General features: G+C 53.7%; 2 protein-coding genes across 2 annotated transcripts in view; both read right to left on the bottom strand.

Annotated features, from left to right (window-relative positions):
* PRRC2A (proline rich coiled-coil 2A) overlaps positions 1-7,252 on the bottom strand; it is a 30,108-nt gene extending 22,856 nt beyond the window's left edge. Inside the window, 1 exon segment of the mRNA XM_074970732.1 lies at positions 7,016-7,252. The gene's annotated coding sequence lies outside the window, so the exon portion shown is untranslated.
* A 5,207-nt stretch (positions 7,253-12,459) lies between these two features.
* On the bottom strand, positions 12,460-15,994 carry AIF1 (allograft inflammatory factor 1). The gene is made up of 6 exons (XM_074970917.1): positions 15,907-15,994; positions 14,422-14,483; positions 13,607-13,673; positions 13,391-13,432; positions 13,120-13,282; positions 12,460-12,639 (listed from the first exon to the last, which is right to left on the bottom strand). The coding sequence occupies exons 1-6, from the start codon at positions 15,929-15,931 to the stop codon at positions 12,552-12,554; spliced, it is 447 nt and encodes a 148-aa protein (XP_074827018.1). The 5' UTR covers positions 15,932-15,994; the 3' UTR covers positions 12,460-12,551.
* Positions 15,995-16,714: the final 720 nt, after the last annotated feature.

Raw genomic sequence — 16,714 nt, 5'->3', positions numbered from 1 at the left:
GGGAGCAACACTATGCGGCCATCGAGAAGGAGTGCCTGGCCATGGTGTGGGCCCTCAAGAAACTAGAGCCCTATCTCTTCGGGCGACACTTCACCGTCTACACCGACCACTCTCCCCTGACCTGGCTGCACCAGATGAAAGGAGCCAACGCCAAGCTCCTGAGGTGGAGCCTGCTCCTGCAGGATTACGACATGGACGTGGTCCACGTGAAGGGAAGTGCCAACCTGATAGCGGATGCTCTGTCCCGGAGAGGGGGCCCCGAACTTCCCCAGGTCACTGGTCACAGTGACCCCGCTCAGTTCAGTCTCGAAGGGGGGAGAGATGTGACGATGTGACGCAGCAGGGAGGGGGGAGTGTTGACCTGGGAATGTGCCCTGGGGACGGGAGACCTGAGAGCCTGTCACCTGAGCCAGGAGGGGGAGGGGGAGGTAACACCTCTGCCCAGGAATGTGGACGGAGGCTGCAGCAGGGAACCTGCTCGGTGGGTTTAGTTTCAGGTGGGGGCTGGGTGGAGGAACACAGGGAACCCCAGGGCTGGGGTCTAAGCTCCCTGCTCCCCCAGAAGGACTTCACTGAGGGGTCCTGGGTGTACCCACAAGCTCTGTTTTGGACTGTGTTCCTGTTGTCCAATAAACCTTCTGTTTCACTGGCTGGCTGAGAGTCTCAGTGAATCCCAGGAAGAGGGGTGCAGGGCCTGGACTCCCCCACACTCCGTGACACCTGGCTGTAAAACACATCCCTGTAAAGCAGGTGTCTCGCCAAGGTATCTGCAGCAGTTTCCAATCGAAAGCTAAATCTGTGCGCTTGCTCTCTGAAATCACTGTGCCCGATTTCCCCATACTTCCTGGCTGAGCCAATACCCCCCAGCCCAGAGCTGGAAGACACAGCTGGGCGGAAAGACTGCAGGTGGGAGGAATTCTCCAGAGCCCAGCGAGGCTGCAAGCGCTCCCTTGGCAGGGCCTGGGAAAGGGGAAAATGAGATTAGCTGCTTTTTAGCAGCCATGAGGGGGAAAGAGAGGGGCGGTGGGGAAAGAACCAGAGATGTCTCTCCCTTCCTCCCCAAGCGCAGACCGATTTAGGGGGAGGTTTGGTGAGGACAGAATTAAAGATCAATCCATGGCGCAGAGAGATCAGATTCGGCAATCACAGGCCATGGGGCGGCTATTGTCGTTTGGGATTTCCAACCTGCCAGGCTGACACAAGAAAACTCAGACCAGATGATCTAATGGTCCCTTAAAACCCATGGCTTCACTGCCCCAGATTGACAGGTGGTAATTTTACAGCCACACCTCACGGAGGTCTTGATACTGATGGCTGGGTTTATTTTCACAGATTAAGGCCAGAAGGGATAACTGTCATCCTCTAGTTTGACCCCCTGTCCAACAGGCCACTGCTCTACCCTGAATTAATTTCTGGCTGGATTTTGAGAAGGCGGGGAAGCAAGCAGGAGGACAGGAATGCGTGACAGAGAAAATAAAAGTGTAAACACAATCCACTCCAAGAACAACTCATAAAATAGCCTAAGAATAAAGAGGAGTGTAAATAAATCCATACAAGAACTGTCCAATCTGCAGAGAGTAACAAATATGGCTAGCAAAAAAAATCCTGCTAATGGAGAGGTGTATCCAAAGCATTCAGTTTACAAGCCGTCCACAATTATCGCTAACAAAATTACTATTAACAAAGGAAGGGCACACACAAATCCACATGAAAACTACACAGTCCTCTTACAATCTACCCAGAATAATCAAACGCTGTTAAATGAGGAGGAATGGAAGGAATCAACAAAAAACAACTGGTCAAGAACAGGAGAGGAAAAAAATCCAGAATCTTAATAAATACAAAGATTGTTAACCAACACAGCCAAGTGTAAATAACCCACACAGCGCAAAGACACTGGTACGAGCCTCTGTGTTTCCAATGGCCACCGATATTAATTAATTTCTCCAGTGGGTTACGTACAGTGCTCTGTAGTCGTAAATACCATCCTGCATTTTCTTTAGAGAGGCAGCCTGTGGCCTAGCAGATAATGCACTGGACAGGGACTCAGGACACCTGCCTTGAACTAGCTCCGTCCCGGCCTCTTGGGTGACCTTGGGCAAGTCACTTCCCCCGTGACTCAGTTTCCACATCTGTAAACTCGGGAGAAGGATATTGACCCTTCTTAGTAAAAGACTGAAAGCTCTACATGGAAAGTGCTAGGTAAAAGCTAAGGGTCATTATTGCGGGATGGGGCCCAAACCTTATAAACAGCTTTTTTGTCTCAAGAGCAGTACTCTGTATTTGCAGACATTTTAATTCAAAATGATTTCTTATTGTGAGGATTTCTTATTGTGGATGTAGATTGTTCACATCTCTCTACTTGTTAGCAAGACATCCAGAGCCACGAAGATTATTAAGATTTAAAGGGGAAACAATCCAGTCATGGCGTAAACACTTAATGAAAACACTGTTAACGATACCATGCATGCCTCTTATTGGGTGGCAGTACCTTGTGTTAACAATGTCACACCAATATGGCTAAGAAATACAAGATACTGTTAAGAAATATTACTAAGAAAGGAAGAGAATACAGGATATTTTTAGGAACAAAGATTAAAATGCACCCAGAATAAATATACTGTTAAATACAAAACTATATTGTTAAACAGAAAATTAACAATATACACGCACAATATATATTGTTAACAAATGAACAGGGGATACAACCACCACAGAATGACAGAAATGTAGGCCTGGAAGAGATAATCTAGCCCATACAGGCAGGATTAAGTGTACCTGGTACGTAACACCACTATGAAATACAAATACTGTTAAATAAACAGGATAATCACATCACAAAGTGAGGAGTAAACAAGACAATATTAATAACTGGTCCAATTCACAGCTGTATCCACTAGATGCAGAAAAATACAACACACTAACATGATTTATATTTAATCAAAGGGTGAATGATACAGCACTGGATAAACACATATCGCATAAGTGCCCATCTTTGAAATCCTGTGTTAAGATTGTAACACCATGACAATTATCTCCCAAAAATGACTGCAAGTTACTTAGAGACCAAGGGGCAAAACACTTTTTTAGGGGGTGGGAGGGAAGAATCTTTATTTTACAGATATTTGATTGGCAGACAGAAGGAAGCTGTCGGAGAAGGAAGCAGAGAGGTTGGGGTTTCTTTAAGCACCAATTCCTCTACATCTGAAGTATCCAGGAACAGGGCAGCATCCACTCGAACTCACTGGGAAAGTGACAATTGATATTGTATTTTAATCTTGATTTGGGATCAGGCAAACCCTCGCTATTCAGGTGTCCAGTTCTTTGCACAAATTTTGATCATTCAAATTACGGCTTTTCTTTTTAAAAGGCCCATTACAGTCACATGTAACATCGGCTGCCCCTCAAACAGTGTACGAAGCTTTAGAGTAAGTGTAATTTTGGGGCCTCTCTAAGAGATATGATGCGTGCTAATATTTGTGGATTATTTACCTAGTAATTAAAGGGAAGGTTTAACAATCTCTCCTGGCCCTCCTTTTAGTGCCACCCTGATAAAAAGACATTACACATAGACCTGAATTCTTCCTCCAGTCTCTTTGTAGCGATGGTATACATTTAGTTCCCCACCATGAAACGTAGAAATTTGGCTACATTACGGACGCTCCATCATGAGCACTGAAGGGAGACGAAAATAAAGATTCCCCTAGGTATAATTTTAGCATCACCCCCACAAAAAGGGGATCCATTCACAACACAGCTGGTGTCATTGGGTAACAATAAGTGTACAGAGAGCAGGTTATCCTGAATATCGCTGCAGATGGAATTAATAAACCATTCGGATTTGGCATTCATCAGCATAATCAGGGTGGTCCCTGATTTCAATACCCAAATACGGCTCTAGCTGGACGTTAATTCATTAAAATGTCTGTTCATTTAGAATGGTTTATTAATTTAGCATTGTCTTTAGTAGGGTGCCACTGGCATACCCCTGGGGAGGTGTCTTAAAATCTTTACGGTTACTGAATTAATGAATGTTTTTGTACCATAAATTCCAGGTAAGAGACCCCCAGCCTTAAGCTGAGAGTCGCCATGATACACAGATACGGATTGACTATTAAATTCATCATTAGATGTCAAAGACACCCCACCAATGTCGACATTGCCCTGACCATGCAAATTAGAAGACCCCACCCATTACTTTAGCTGATTCCTTTCCACCCCATTCCTCATTTTCTTGTAACCCTAACTAAGCCTGCTGCTAAATTAACCTTTATTCTTTGGTTCTGTCCCAGCCCCCCAGATCTTCAGGAGACAGATGACACACAATACGGTAATAATTTGCACCAACTATGCACACCCACATTAACAAAATTAAAATAACGAGGGATACCAACCCCACTCTTCCCCCTTCGCTCCCCCATCTTTTAAATGCCCACATAACGGTCAGTAATTTCAATTCAATCTATGTTATTAGTCCTACAGTATACACAGCACGGCATGCATTCTTTATTCTAGTCTCTCATTTTTATTTAAATATGGGACCAATTACCATCTCCACAACCCCAAAATGTAATGGGTTTGTACATCTAAATGGATATTTATTAGTAATTCACACAGATCTCTTATTTTACTTCTTTCCTAGATTAAAAAAAAACAAGACCGCATCCGCTCCACACCCCAAAATTCACTTTCAACCTAATTTAAAAAATAATAATAAATCAACCATCAGATAATGACTGAATATAAATAATTTAGCTGCTGAAGCCTGAGTTGGCATTAAGAAAGGGTGGGGTAAAATTTCCATTCCACTGCGTACATACCTCCTCAAATTCAATTATAATAGCCCTAAACAGTCTTTATGAGACAAGGATAATTACAGGGTAAGAAAGAGAAAGAAAAGAAGAATTCAGCCCCCCAAACCAACAGAGACCCACTGATTCCCACCCTAATCACAGACCGATTATGAATCTGTGATTGATGCCTTCAGCTGGCAGGTGTAGGGCAGTGCTGAAATATAGGGTAGAGTTCAAATGGACCACCCCAAAATGGCAGCACCCCCCCACCCCAAACAAACACCCATGTGGATTTTTTTTTTTTTTTGTTATTGGGGCTTATTTCGGGGGGGGGGATACACAGACCTTCCTTCATCCCATCACACACCCCAAATGTGAATCACCCCAATATCATTTTAAAGGAGGGACTAACAGGTGTGTCAGGACAGAGGAAAGAGGGGTAATGCTACACAACACCATCAAAATACACTCCCAAATCTCTACACCACCATGAAATCATTTAAATTGCCAATGGTCTTTTTTTAGGGTGGTATCAACGTACGGGCTAATTCACCCCCTATTCTACTACAAGCACCCCATATTTATCCCTTCCATTACAATGGACTATTTTTAGGGTGGGGAATATTAGGGAAAGCTACCTCCTGTTTCACAATCACCTTCCTCTACCCCAGATTTCAGCAACACCCCGATTTCCAGCAGCCTGAAAATGGGGGACTGGCTTTCCCCCCCACCGATTTAAAAATATGAGGGTGCGGCCGAGAAAGGATTGGGGGTCATTTCGATCCACCCCCCCGGCTGCGTCCTAAACCAGCACCCCACAATGAGGAAAGTTGTCTATTACCCCCAAAATTGGGGGGGGGGTGTTTTTTACAGCGGTTTAAGATTTTTCTCAGGTGTGGTTGAAAAGGAGGTTTACACGAGACCAGCAGGCATGCACCCCAAATTACAGTACCATCTCAGTAGCACGGATGGGGTTTTTCAGATGAATTCAGGGTGCCGCTTTATATAGGAGGGAAAGAGAGACATTAAATGGCACCCCTGTTCTACCACAGCATACATCCCACATTTCAATGACCGCCCATTATTTCCATCATTGTTTCTTAGTACCCCCCACAAAAGTGGCCTCGGTTTTGTCAGTAACAAATATTTTAGGGTGCTACAGAAAGAATGAAAAGGGATTTAATTAGCTCTGATTTACTCCCCCCAAATTTCAACACCCCAATACATGAACATATTCCACCCCAGAAATACAGATGAGGGTTTTACAGTGGTTTCGATTTTTTTTTTTTAGGGTACCACTGGAAAAAAAACAAAGCAGCGGGTTCAGTCAGATGCAGCCCTGCTCTGGCATCGATGTGCACCCCAAATTTCACACTCACCCCAACAGTAGCATTAAAAGCCCACCCAAAATGAGGGTTGAGGTGTTTGGTGGGGTTGATTTTTTTTTAGGGTGCCCGGGAAGTAAAGAAAGAACAATGAGATTCACCCCTTGCCCACGCATCAACATGGACCCCAGATTTCTGTGGTACCCCAAGACCGCTCCTAAAAGTGTGCCAGGACCCCACAAAGAGCAGGCCGGATTTGTCCAGTGGGTTGAATCTTGGGGGCAAAACTGACAGCGATGGGGGGGGGGGGGAAGAGGGTGACAGCAGCCTTCACCCCATCTCTCCCCACCTGCCCAGCCCCCCCCCCCAGAAACCCCTCACCCCAAAAACCCCATTAACCCCTCAGCCCCCTTTAAAATTGTGGGGTAGCTTCAGTGGCTGTGAAATTCTGGGGCCAAGTGGGGGTCCAAGAGGGATCCAGGCCCCCCACCACTGCGTACCCCTCATGGTGACCCCTCATTGAGCCCATGGGGGACAAGTTTTGGGGAATGGGGGGGCTACTCCCCCCCCAACAGTCACTTGAACCCTCCGCTCTGAGGCTCTGAATTGGGGGGGTTAGTGACCCCAGACGCCCCCCCAAGGGGAAAATGCCCCCTGGAGGTGGCAAGGGGAGCGATTTGGGTGGGGATGAGGGCGTCCAGGGGGGAAGATGGGGGCCCCCGAGGGACGGATGGATGTGGATGAAGATGGGGGGGTTAGGGAGAAGGAGAGGGCTGGGAACAAGATGGCGGAGGCCTGAACGTTCTACCGGCTCAAGCCGATCCGTCTCCCCCCCCCCGCCCCCTTTATAGGGGCTGAGCGCCGAGCCCAGCAGGTCGGAACCGGGTCGATACCCACCTCTTCGGATCGGGCTCGGTCCGCTCTATCCGGATACGGGCTTCCCGAGAGCGGATGGGATCGCCAGGCGGAGGATGGATGCGGATTACGGCGGGTCCCCCCCCCTTGTTTTATTATTTTTTTTCCAGGGCCCGATGTGGGAGCCTCGGCGTCTAGGCACCGACTAAACGGCCATCCGGGTCCCAGACCCCGGCGGCGCAGGGGAGGCCACGCCCCCACGTTGCGTAAGGGCGGGGCTAGAGACTGGGAGGGGGCGGAGAAAGGTCAATCAAGAGGGGGCGGGGCTTCCCAGGGCCAGTGCGTTTGCGCAGGACTGATAATTTGCATAATTTATGCGAAGAGGTGGGAAATCTTGCAGGCTGGAATAGTGAGTGGCCTTTAGCGGGGTATTTTTGTGATTTGCATAATTTATGCAAAAAGAAGGAGCTTTTGGAGAGGGGCGGAGGCTTTGTGTTTTGCACAATTTATGCAAAAGAGGAGAGGTTTGTTCGTGGGTTTGTCTCTCATTTGCATAATATCTGCCAAGCAAAGGAGGTTCCTGGTTTCAAATTCAGGTCTTTTATATTTGCATAATTTATGCAATAGGAGGGTGGCTATTGATAACATAAAATGACATGTGCTTAAGGGCTTCTGTTCGTTTGCATAACTTTTTATACAAGGTAGCCTAGGCTAATAGTGTAATTGTAATTAACCAGGGTTATTTAAAGGTTATCTTCATTTACATAACGTGCAAAATATGCTAAAACTGGATTATTCGGGGGGTCTGTTCCTTTGCATAAACAGAGATGTAATGAACTAGTGGCATAGGGAGATCTTTGGCCATTAGCATAGTGTATGCAAAAGTTAAGAGACTTCTGGGCTAATACCTGGAGAGCCTTCTAATAGGCATAAATCCTGGCTTGTGATGTAATGCCACTGAGGTAGTTTAATGTCCTCATCTGCATAAGGGGCGAGGCTTCTGGCATAATAAAATCAGTTCATTTGAACAATTTCTTCAGCAGGAGGAGGGGGACTGACTAGAACGCAATGCCGGTGGCGGAGGGCCTGTAATTAGCATGGGTTTTGAAAAATCAAAGGGGGCCATTAACAGTTTTTCCTATCTGCATAATTTATGTAATTATGGGGGAGGCTTCCTAAGGCAAATTATGTAAATCTTTGTTTGCATAATTTATGCAAATAGGTACATTTCAGAGAGGGGTGGTAACATTTGCATAATTTATTCCCAAAAGGAGGGTCTTCTGGAAAAGGAGTAGGTTTATTAGGGCATATTCCATTGAACCGGGGTGCAGGGTGGAGAATCCAGGGAGGGGAAGGCTGAGGGGGGTGGATGTATTGTAGATCCACCATGACACGCCCCCTTGTTATTATAATGGGATGTTCCAATCTGACTGGCTATAATGGACCATTCCACCTGGAGGCACCTCCCCATTACAATGAGAAGTTCCAACCATATTTACTTACAAATACAATGGACCATTCCACTGGGAGACTCCCCGCTCCATATAATAATCGGATGTTCCACTTCCACCTGCTATAATAGGCAGTTCCTCGCTGTGGCACCCTCCCCGGGTTGCTCTAATGGGCCCTTCCACCAGGAGACACCACCTCCCCATTAAATGGGCTGTGAACTCTCCCTCATCAGCTAGAATGGGTTATCCCATCAGGAACTAGCCCCCTCCCCCCCCACGAGATAAAGAGCCTTTTTACCCCAACCCCCTGCTATCATAGACCCTTCCACCAGGAGACACCCCCATCCTCTCCAAAATGAAATGTTCCACCTATAATGGACCATTCCAACACCCCCATCCCTGCTATAATGGAACATTCCAATACCCCCTATAATTCACGCCACCCCCATCCTTTCTCTAATGGGATGGTCTATACCCCTGGAACCTGGCAGGCAGCTGGGGTGAAAGTGATCACGAATGGTCGAGTTCACGATTCTAGGGACTGGTAGGCGGGAGAACAGCACAATACAGACAATGGATTTCCAGAAGGCAGACTTCAGCAGACTCAGGGAGTTGGTAGGTCAGATCCCCTAGGAAGCAAGTCTAAAGGGGAAGACAATTGAAGACGGTTGGCAGTTTTTCAAAGAGACATTATTAAGGGCACAAGAGGAAACTATCCCCCTGCGTAGGAAAGACAGGAAGGATGGCCAGAGACCACCCTGGCTTCACCAGATCTTCAGTGATCTAAAACTCAAAAAAGGGTCCTACAAAAAGTGAAATTAGGTCAAATTACAAAGGAGGAATATAAACAAATAACACAAGTCTGTAGGGACAAAATTAGAAAGGCCAAGGCACAAAACGAGATCAAACTAATTAGGGACATAAAAGGAGACAAGAAAACATTCTACAAATACATTAGAAGCAAGAGGAAGACCAAGGACAGGGTAGGCCTGTTACTCAATGAGGGGGGAAAGACAATAACAGAAAATGTGGAAGTGACAGAGGTGCTTAACGACTTCTTTGTTTCGGTTTTCACCAAGAAGGTTGGTGGCGATGGGACGTCTAACGTAGTGAATGCCAGTGAAAAGGAGGAAGGATCGGAGTCTAAAATAGGGAAAGAACAAGTGAAAAATTACTTGGACAAGTTAGAGGTCTTCAAGTCACCAGGGCCCGATGAAATACATCCCAGAATACCCCAGGAGCTGATTGAGGAGATATTGGAGCCGTTAGCGATTCCCTTTGAAAAGTCCCGGAAGACGGGAGAGATTCCAAAAGGCTGGGAAAGGGCAAATCTAGTGCCCATCTCTAAAAAGGAAAATAAGGACAACCCGGGGGATTACAGACCAGTCAGTTTAATGTCTGTACCCGGAAGGATAATGGAGCAAATCATTAAGCAATCAGTTTGCAAACACCTAGAAGATAATGAGGTGATAAGTAACAGTCAGCCTGGGTTTGTCAAGAACAAAGGTTGTCAAACCAACCGGACAGCTTTCTTTGACAGGGTGACAAGCCCTGCGGACAGGGGGAAGTGGTAGATATGGTATAACTGGACTTTAGTATAAAGCTTTTGATCCTGTCTTACATGACCTTCTCATAAACAAACTAGGGAAATACACCGTAGATGGAGCTACTATAAGGTGGGTGCAAAACTGGCTGGAAAATCGTCCCCAGACAGTCATTATCAGTGGTTCACAGTCAGGCTGGAAGGGCAGAACGAGTGGGGTCCTGCAGGGATCAGTTCTGGGCCCGGTTCTGTTCAGTATCTTCATCGATGATTTAGATAACAGCATACAGAGGACACTGATAAAGTTTGCGGAAGATACCAAGCTGGGAGGGGTTGCAAGTGCTTTGGAGGGTAGGATTAAAATTGAAAATGATCTGGACAAACTGGAGGAACGGTCTGAAGTAAATAGGAGGAAATTCAATAAGGACAAATGCAAAGTCCTCCCCTTATGAAGGATCAATCAGTTGCACGCACACGATGCGAAATGACGGCCTAGGAAGGAGTCCTGCGGAAAGGGACCTGGGGGTCAGAGTGGAGCAAGAGCTAAATATGGGTCAACAGTGTAACGCTGTCGCAAAAAGAGCGAACATCCTTCTGGGCTGGAGTAGCAGGAGTGTTGTAAGCGAGACACGAGAAGTAATTCTCCCGCTCTGCTCCGCGCTGATCAGGCCTCAGCTGGAGTATTGTGTCGGGGTCTGGGCACCACATTTCAGGAAGGATGTGGACAGATTGGAGAGAGTCCAGAGAAGAGCAACAAAAATGATGGAAGGTCTAGAAAACATGAGTTAGGAGGGAAGATTGAGAACCTGGGTTTGTTTAGTCTGGAGAGGAGACGACTGGGAGGGGACATGAGAACCGTTTTCAAGTACGTAAAAGGTTGTTAGAAGGAGGAGGGAGAAAAATTGTTGTTCTTACCTGCTGAGGACAGGCCAAGAAGCACTGGGCTTAAACTGCAGCCAGGGCGGTTTCGGTTGGACATTGGGAAAAACTTCCTGACTGCCGGGTGGTGAAGCCCTAGAATAAATTGCCCAGGGGGTGGTGGAATCTCCGTCATTGGGGATTTTTAAGAGCAGGTTGGACAAACCCCTGTCAGAGGTGGTCTAGATCAGGGGTGGGCAAACTTTTGAGCCGAGGGCCACATCTGGGTAGGGAAAGTGCATGCAGGGCCATGAATGTAGGGCTGGGGCAGTGGGTTGGGGTGCGGGGTGGGGTGCAGGAAGGGGCTCAGGGCAGGGTGTTGGGGTGCAGGAAGGGTGCGGGAGGGGACTCAGGGCACGGGTGCGGGGTGCAGGAGGGTGTGCGGCAGGGGGTTGGGGTGCAGGAGGGGTTTGGGGTGCAGGCTCCGGCCCAGCACAGCTTACCTCGAGCGGCTCCGGGGTGGCAGTGGCGCACTATGGGGCTAAGGCAGGCTCCCTGCCTGCCCTGGCCCTGTGCCGCTCCTGGAAGTGGCCAGCATGTCCGGCAGCGCTGCCCTTGCCTGTGGGTACCACCCCTGAAGCTCCCATTGGCTGCAGGTCCCTGTCCCCGGCCAATGGTAGCTGCGGGGGTCTTGGCCACCCCCAGTTTCTCCAGCATCCGGGGCCGCAGGGACGTGGTGCCGGTTTGCCCTCCCCTGGTCTAGATAATAGTGAGTCCTGCCACGAGTGCAGGGGACGGGACTAGAGACCTCGCGAGGTCCCTTCTCATCCTATGATTCTATAATGGACCTTTCCATCAGGAGACACCTCCCGCCCTTCTGCAATGGCACATTCCATCCCACCTCCCCCCAGCTAGGATGGGCCATTCCACTGGAGTCACCCCCATTTCCCCTCTATAATGGGCCATTCCCACCTCCGAGCTGCTAATGGATCATTCCACCTGGGCAGAAAAGCCCAACCCACCCACTTCCTGGCCAATCAGAAACTTCTATCCCCATCGCGCTTGCCTGGAGGCTCCTGATTGGCTGGGGCTGACATCACATGCTCCTCCCATGATCAGTGACCCCCCCCCCATAGAAACCACCAGGCAACAGCAGGGTCATTAAGAGGCCTTTATTGACAATGCCGCACGTATGGGTCACCCCCTGTGACCTCCGACCTTTCACCCCTCACGCCGACCCCATGAGTGCCAAGGGGCTCTCGACCTTTAACCTCCCCCGCCTTGGCTGGCCCAGAATCCTTTGTGGGGCTGGCGTGAGTCTGGCGTAGGGGGAGGGGCAATCCCAGAATCCTTTGCAGGCTTAGCATATGTCGTGCGGGTGGGGGGTGTGTGACATGGTCTAACAATCCCAGAATCCTTTGCAGGATCCGAGAGCTAGGGCCAAAGAGGGCGGGGGGGGGGGGAGAGGTCACGACCCTCAGCCCAGGGGTCATGTTGAGGTGAAGTGAGTGTGGCTCAGCTCTGCCCCCCAGGACCACCCTGTGAAACCAGCCTCCCCCCACCCTGCCCCCCCAGCCTGGGTGCTGCCCCCCAGGCCCCCCTGCAGACGTTGTTAGTGGCTTGGTTTCTAGCAGCGACGTGAACCACGGGAACCCCAGAGCAGGGGCGGAGACGCTCCCTGCCCGGGGCCCCCCGACAGCCCCCGGAGGGGGGGCGCCGGGGGCAGCTAGGGGAGGTCAGCGATGGCCCTCTTGGCGGGGGGGCCGGCCGGCTTCTCCTCTTTCTCCTTGGCTTTGTCTTCGTACATCAGGATCCTGCAGGGGGGACAGAGACGGGGTGATTGACAGCGGGGGGTGAGCTTGGGGGATGGGGGGCGACCCAGGTGCTGCGGGTCAGGAGTGAGGGGCACCAGCCGGGCTGGGGGGCGGAGGGGCTGGGGGTCGGGAGGGAGGGGCGCCGTCTGGGCGGGGGGCGGAGGGTCTGGGGGTCGGGAGGGAGGGGCACCATCCGGGCTGGGGGGCAGAGGGGCTGGGGGTCAGGAGGGAGGGGCACTGGCCGGGCAGAGGGCGGAGGGGCTGCGGGTCGGGAGGGAGGGGCGCCGGCCGGGCGGGAGATGGAGGGGCTGGGGGTTGGGAGGGAGGGGCGCCGGCCAGGCTGGGGGGCGGAGGGGCTGGGGGTCGGGAGGGAGGGGCGCCGGCCGGGCTGGGGGGCGGAGGGGCTGGGGGTCGGGAGGGAGGGGCGCCGGCCGGGCTGGGGGACGGAGGGGCTGGGGGTCGGGAGGGAGGGACGCTCACAGTTTGAAGATGGCCGAGCGCTTGCCCAGCATCATGTGGACGAAGTCCCGGTACCCGATGGTCTCGCCCAGGCCGCCCGTCACCTCCGTGATCATTTTCTTCAGCTCCAGGTGGGTCTTGGCCGCCCCCAGCTTCTCCAGCATCCGCTTCAGAGCCATGATGTCTGGGGGGAGCAGAGGTCAGGGGGGCCAGCGGGGGCACGCCCACGCTCACACACACATGCTCGCACACACACACGCTCGCACGCCCACGCTCGCACATGGGAACTCACCAATGTCCCCGTTCCCATTGAGGTCGAACTCCATGTATTTCTCTGCAGGACGGACGGACGGACAAGAGGATTAGACAGAGGCCCCCAGCACCAGCCCCAGGTACCAGCTGCCCCCCACCCCCAGGGGGCCTAGGACCCCTGGTCTCCCCCTCAGCCCTCAGGCGAGTTGGGCCCCACCCCAAATGAGCCCCCATCCGTCCCTCGGGTGTCGCTCACTCTTGAAGGCCTCCAGCTTCTCCGGCAGGTCTTCGTCTGTGCTGTATTTGGGGTCGTCCAGGAATTCCTGGGGGCAGAGAGAGGGGGCTGGGTTGGGGATGGGGGGGGGCTGGGTTGGGGGCAGGGCTGGGGGCTGAGAGAGGGGCTGGGTTGGGGGCGGGGCTGGGAGGGCAGCCCCGTGGTGGTGGGCAGTGGCTTGGGGGGGGTCAGAGGACCTTAGTGGGTGGTATCAGTGCCCTGCCCATGACATCACCACTCTCCGCGGGTGACCTCACACCCCTCTGACATCATAGCAGTCTGGGTGTGACATAACAGGAATCTGTGTGTGACATCAGACCCCGCTGACATCATCCCTGGCTTATGACATCACAACCCTGGCACCTCGTAGTGACTGGCGTGTGATGTCACAAGAAGACCTCACTGTCTGATGACATCACAGCCCTCCGTGTAGGACATTACAGGGTGCGTGACATCATCGCTCACTGGGGGCGACATCATGACTTGGGGGGGGGCAACATCCCAGCCGCTGCCTGGCTCAGGACATGACATCACATGCCCCAGGGACATAGGAATGACATCACAGCCCACAGTGAGTGACCCCGGAGCCTCGTAACATCCCCGCCCCCCCCGACATCACTGCCCTCCCCATGATGACATCACGAGCTGCCACGGCGTAGCTCCACCCCCTGGGTCCGGCAAGATGGGGGGTGATCCAGGGTATGACACACATGGGCCGGGGGGGGGGGGCTGTGGGGCCCATTCCCCTCCCCCATCCCTGGGGCCCCCCCACAGACTCCCGGGGGGGGAGCGTCTACCTTATTGAGAGAGTCCAGAACCTTCTCCTGCTGGGCCTTCAGCTCCCCGAAGGCCTTGCCCCCTGGCGTGGGGGGAACAAAGGGTTAATGGTGCCCCTCACTCCCGACCCGCAGCCCCATGGATCCCCCAGCCCTGCCGGTGCCCCTCACTCCCGACCCGCAGCCCCCTGCCCCCCCCAGCCCTGCCGGTGCCCCTCGCTCCCGACCCGCAGCCCCCTGGATCCCCCCGCCCTGCCGGTGCCCCTCGCTCCCGACCCGCAGCCCCCTGGATCCCCCCGCCCTTTCTCCCGACCCGCAGCCCCCTGGATCCCCCAGCCCTGCCGGTGCCCCTCGCTCCGACCCGCAGCCCCCTGGATCCCCCAGCCTGCCGGTGCCCCTCGCTCCCGACCCGCAGCCCCCTGGATCCCCCCGCCCTGCCGGTGCCCCTCACTCCCGACCCGCAGCCCCTGGATCCCCCCGCCCTTTCTCCCGACCCGCAGCCCCCTTGGATCCCCCAGCCCTGCCGGTGCCCCTCGCTCCCGACCCGCAGCTCCCTGGATCCCCCCGCCTGCCGGTGCCCCTCGCTCCCGACCCGCAGCCCCCTGGATCCCCCAGCCCTGCCGGTGCCCCTCGCTCCCGACCCGCAGCCCCTGGATCCCCCCGCCCTGCCGGTGCCCCTCGCTCCCGACCCGCAGCCCCCTGGATCCCCCAGCCCTGCCGGTGCCCCCTCTCTCCCGACCGCAGCCCCCTGGATCCCCCCGCCCTGCCGGTGCCCCCTCGCTCCCCGACCCGCAGCCCCCTGGATCCCCCCGCCTGCCGGTGCCCTCGCTCCCGACCCGCAGCCCCCTGCCCCCCCCAGCCCTGCCGGTGCCCCTCGCTCCCGACCCGCAGCCCCCTGGATCCCCCCGCCCTGCCGGTGTCCCTCACTCCGACCGCAGCCCCCCTTTCAGGCTCTGGGTTTCCTCTTTCTCAGGCCTGGCTTGTTTCCCCTTTCTGGGTACTCTGCTTTGCTGCCTTTCCCCGCCCGGCCGGAGGAACTGACAGAAAGATCCTGAGCCCGGGGGATGTGAGCGGGAGAGAAACACCCCTCCCCCCACCTGCCCACGGATCTGGGGGACCCCGCAGTGCTCCCAGCCCTTTGCAGAGAAGGAATGGGACCCAAGCGTCCCGGGAGTGTGCTCATTCCCAGGGGACCCTGCGATGCTCCCATCCTGTAGAGAGTGGGGAGGATAGTGAATGGGACCCAGGCGTCCGGGAGCAGGGAGCAGAAGAAGGGGACCCAGGAGTCCGAGGAGGTGGGGGGAGGGAGGTCAGGAAGGGAAATGGGACCCAGGCATCCGGGGAGTTTGGAGCAGGAGAAGGGGATCCAGGAGGAGGTGAAGGGAGGGAGGTCAGCATGGGAAATGGGACCCAGGCGTCCGGGGTGGAATGTGGGGGTGACCGGGGTGGGATGGGGAACGGGACCCAGGCGTCCGGGGAGTTTGGAGCAGGAGACTGCAATGGTACCTTGTAGATTCTGCTGGGAGCTCATGGCTGCTCCGGTCTCTGCCTCCCACGCTGGACCCCGGAGTCCGGGCCGACGCCTCGAGACCACTTCCCCCTTCCGCAGCTGGGGCCTGGCCTTTATAAAGACTGGCCACTTCCCCTTCTGCCGCCTCAAGGAACCGTTGACTCCGGGGGGTGTCACCGAGTTGGGGGGCCAGGGCGGCATGGGGGCAGCAGGGGGTGCTCTTCCCTGCCAGTCGGTGCCAGCCCAGAGACCCCAGTCTTGTCCCAGACATTTTGTTCTGTTTGGTGGTTCCCCAGCTCCCCACCCCAGAGCCAGCTGCATCTGAGCGCCGGGCAAGGGGTTCCCGGGTAACCAGCCTCTGTTCCACCCCAGAGCTGGGCTGTGGCTCGGTGCTTAGCAAGGGATCCCCCATAACCTGCCCCCTGGCGCCCCCCGCAGAGGGGCTGCGTCCCAGCGCCGGGTGAGGGGTCCTCACCCAGCCCGTTGCGGCTCCGTGGCGATGAAATGTTCAGCGAGACGTTTCTACCTCCAGGGCGTCTGCGTTTATTGAAAGCTTAAAGCCCCCGGAGACCCTTTGCTGCGTCGGCGCTGTTTACAGGGGACCATTTGGGTCGCTCGGCGGGAACTGGCCGTTCCCTTCCCCTGCCGAGCCATGGGGTGAGCACAGGACCCCCCCGACCTGTGGGGAGAAAGAGAGTCGCAATAAGGATGAGAACCCAGGAGTCTGGGCTCCGAGACCCCCGGCTCTCACCCTAGACCCCACTCCCCTCCCAGAGCTGGGGAGAGAACCCAGGCGTCCGGGCC

This window comes from Natator depressus, chromosome 14, assembly GCF_965152275.1.
Source record: "Natator depressus isolate rNatDep1 chromosome 14, rNatDep2.hap1, whole genome shotgun sequence".
Classification (NCBI taxonomy): domain Eukaryota; kingdom Metazoa; phylum Chordata; order Testudines; family Cheloniidae; genus Natator; species Natator depressus.
The sequence above is the reverse complement of the archived record's forward strand: the minus strand, read 5'-3'. Positions and strand labels throughout refer to the sequence as shown.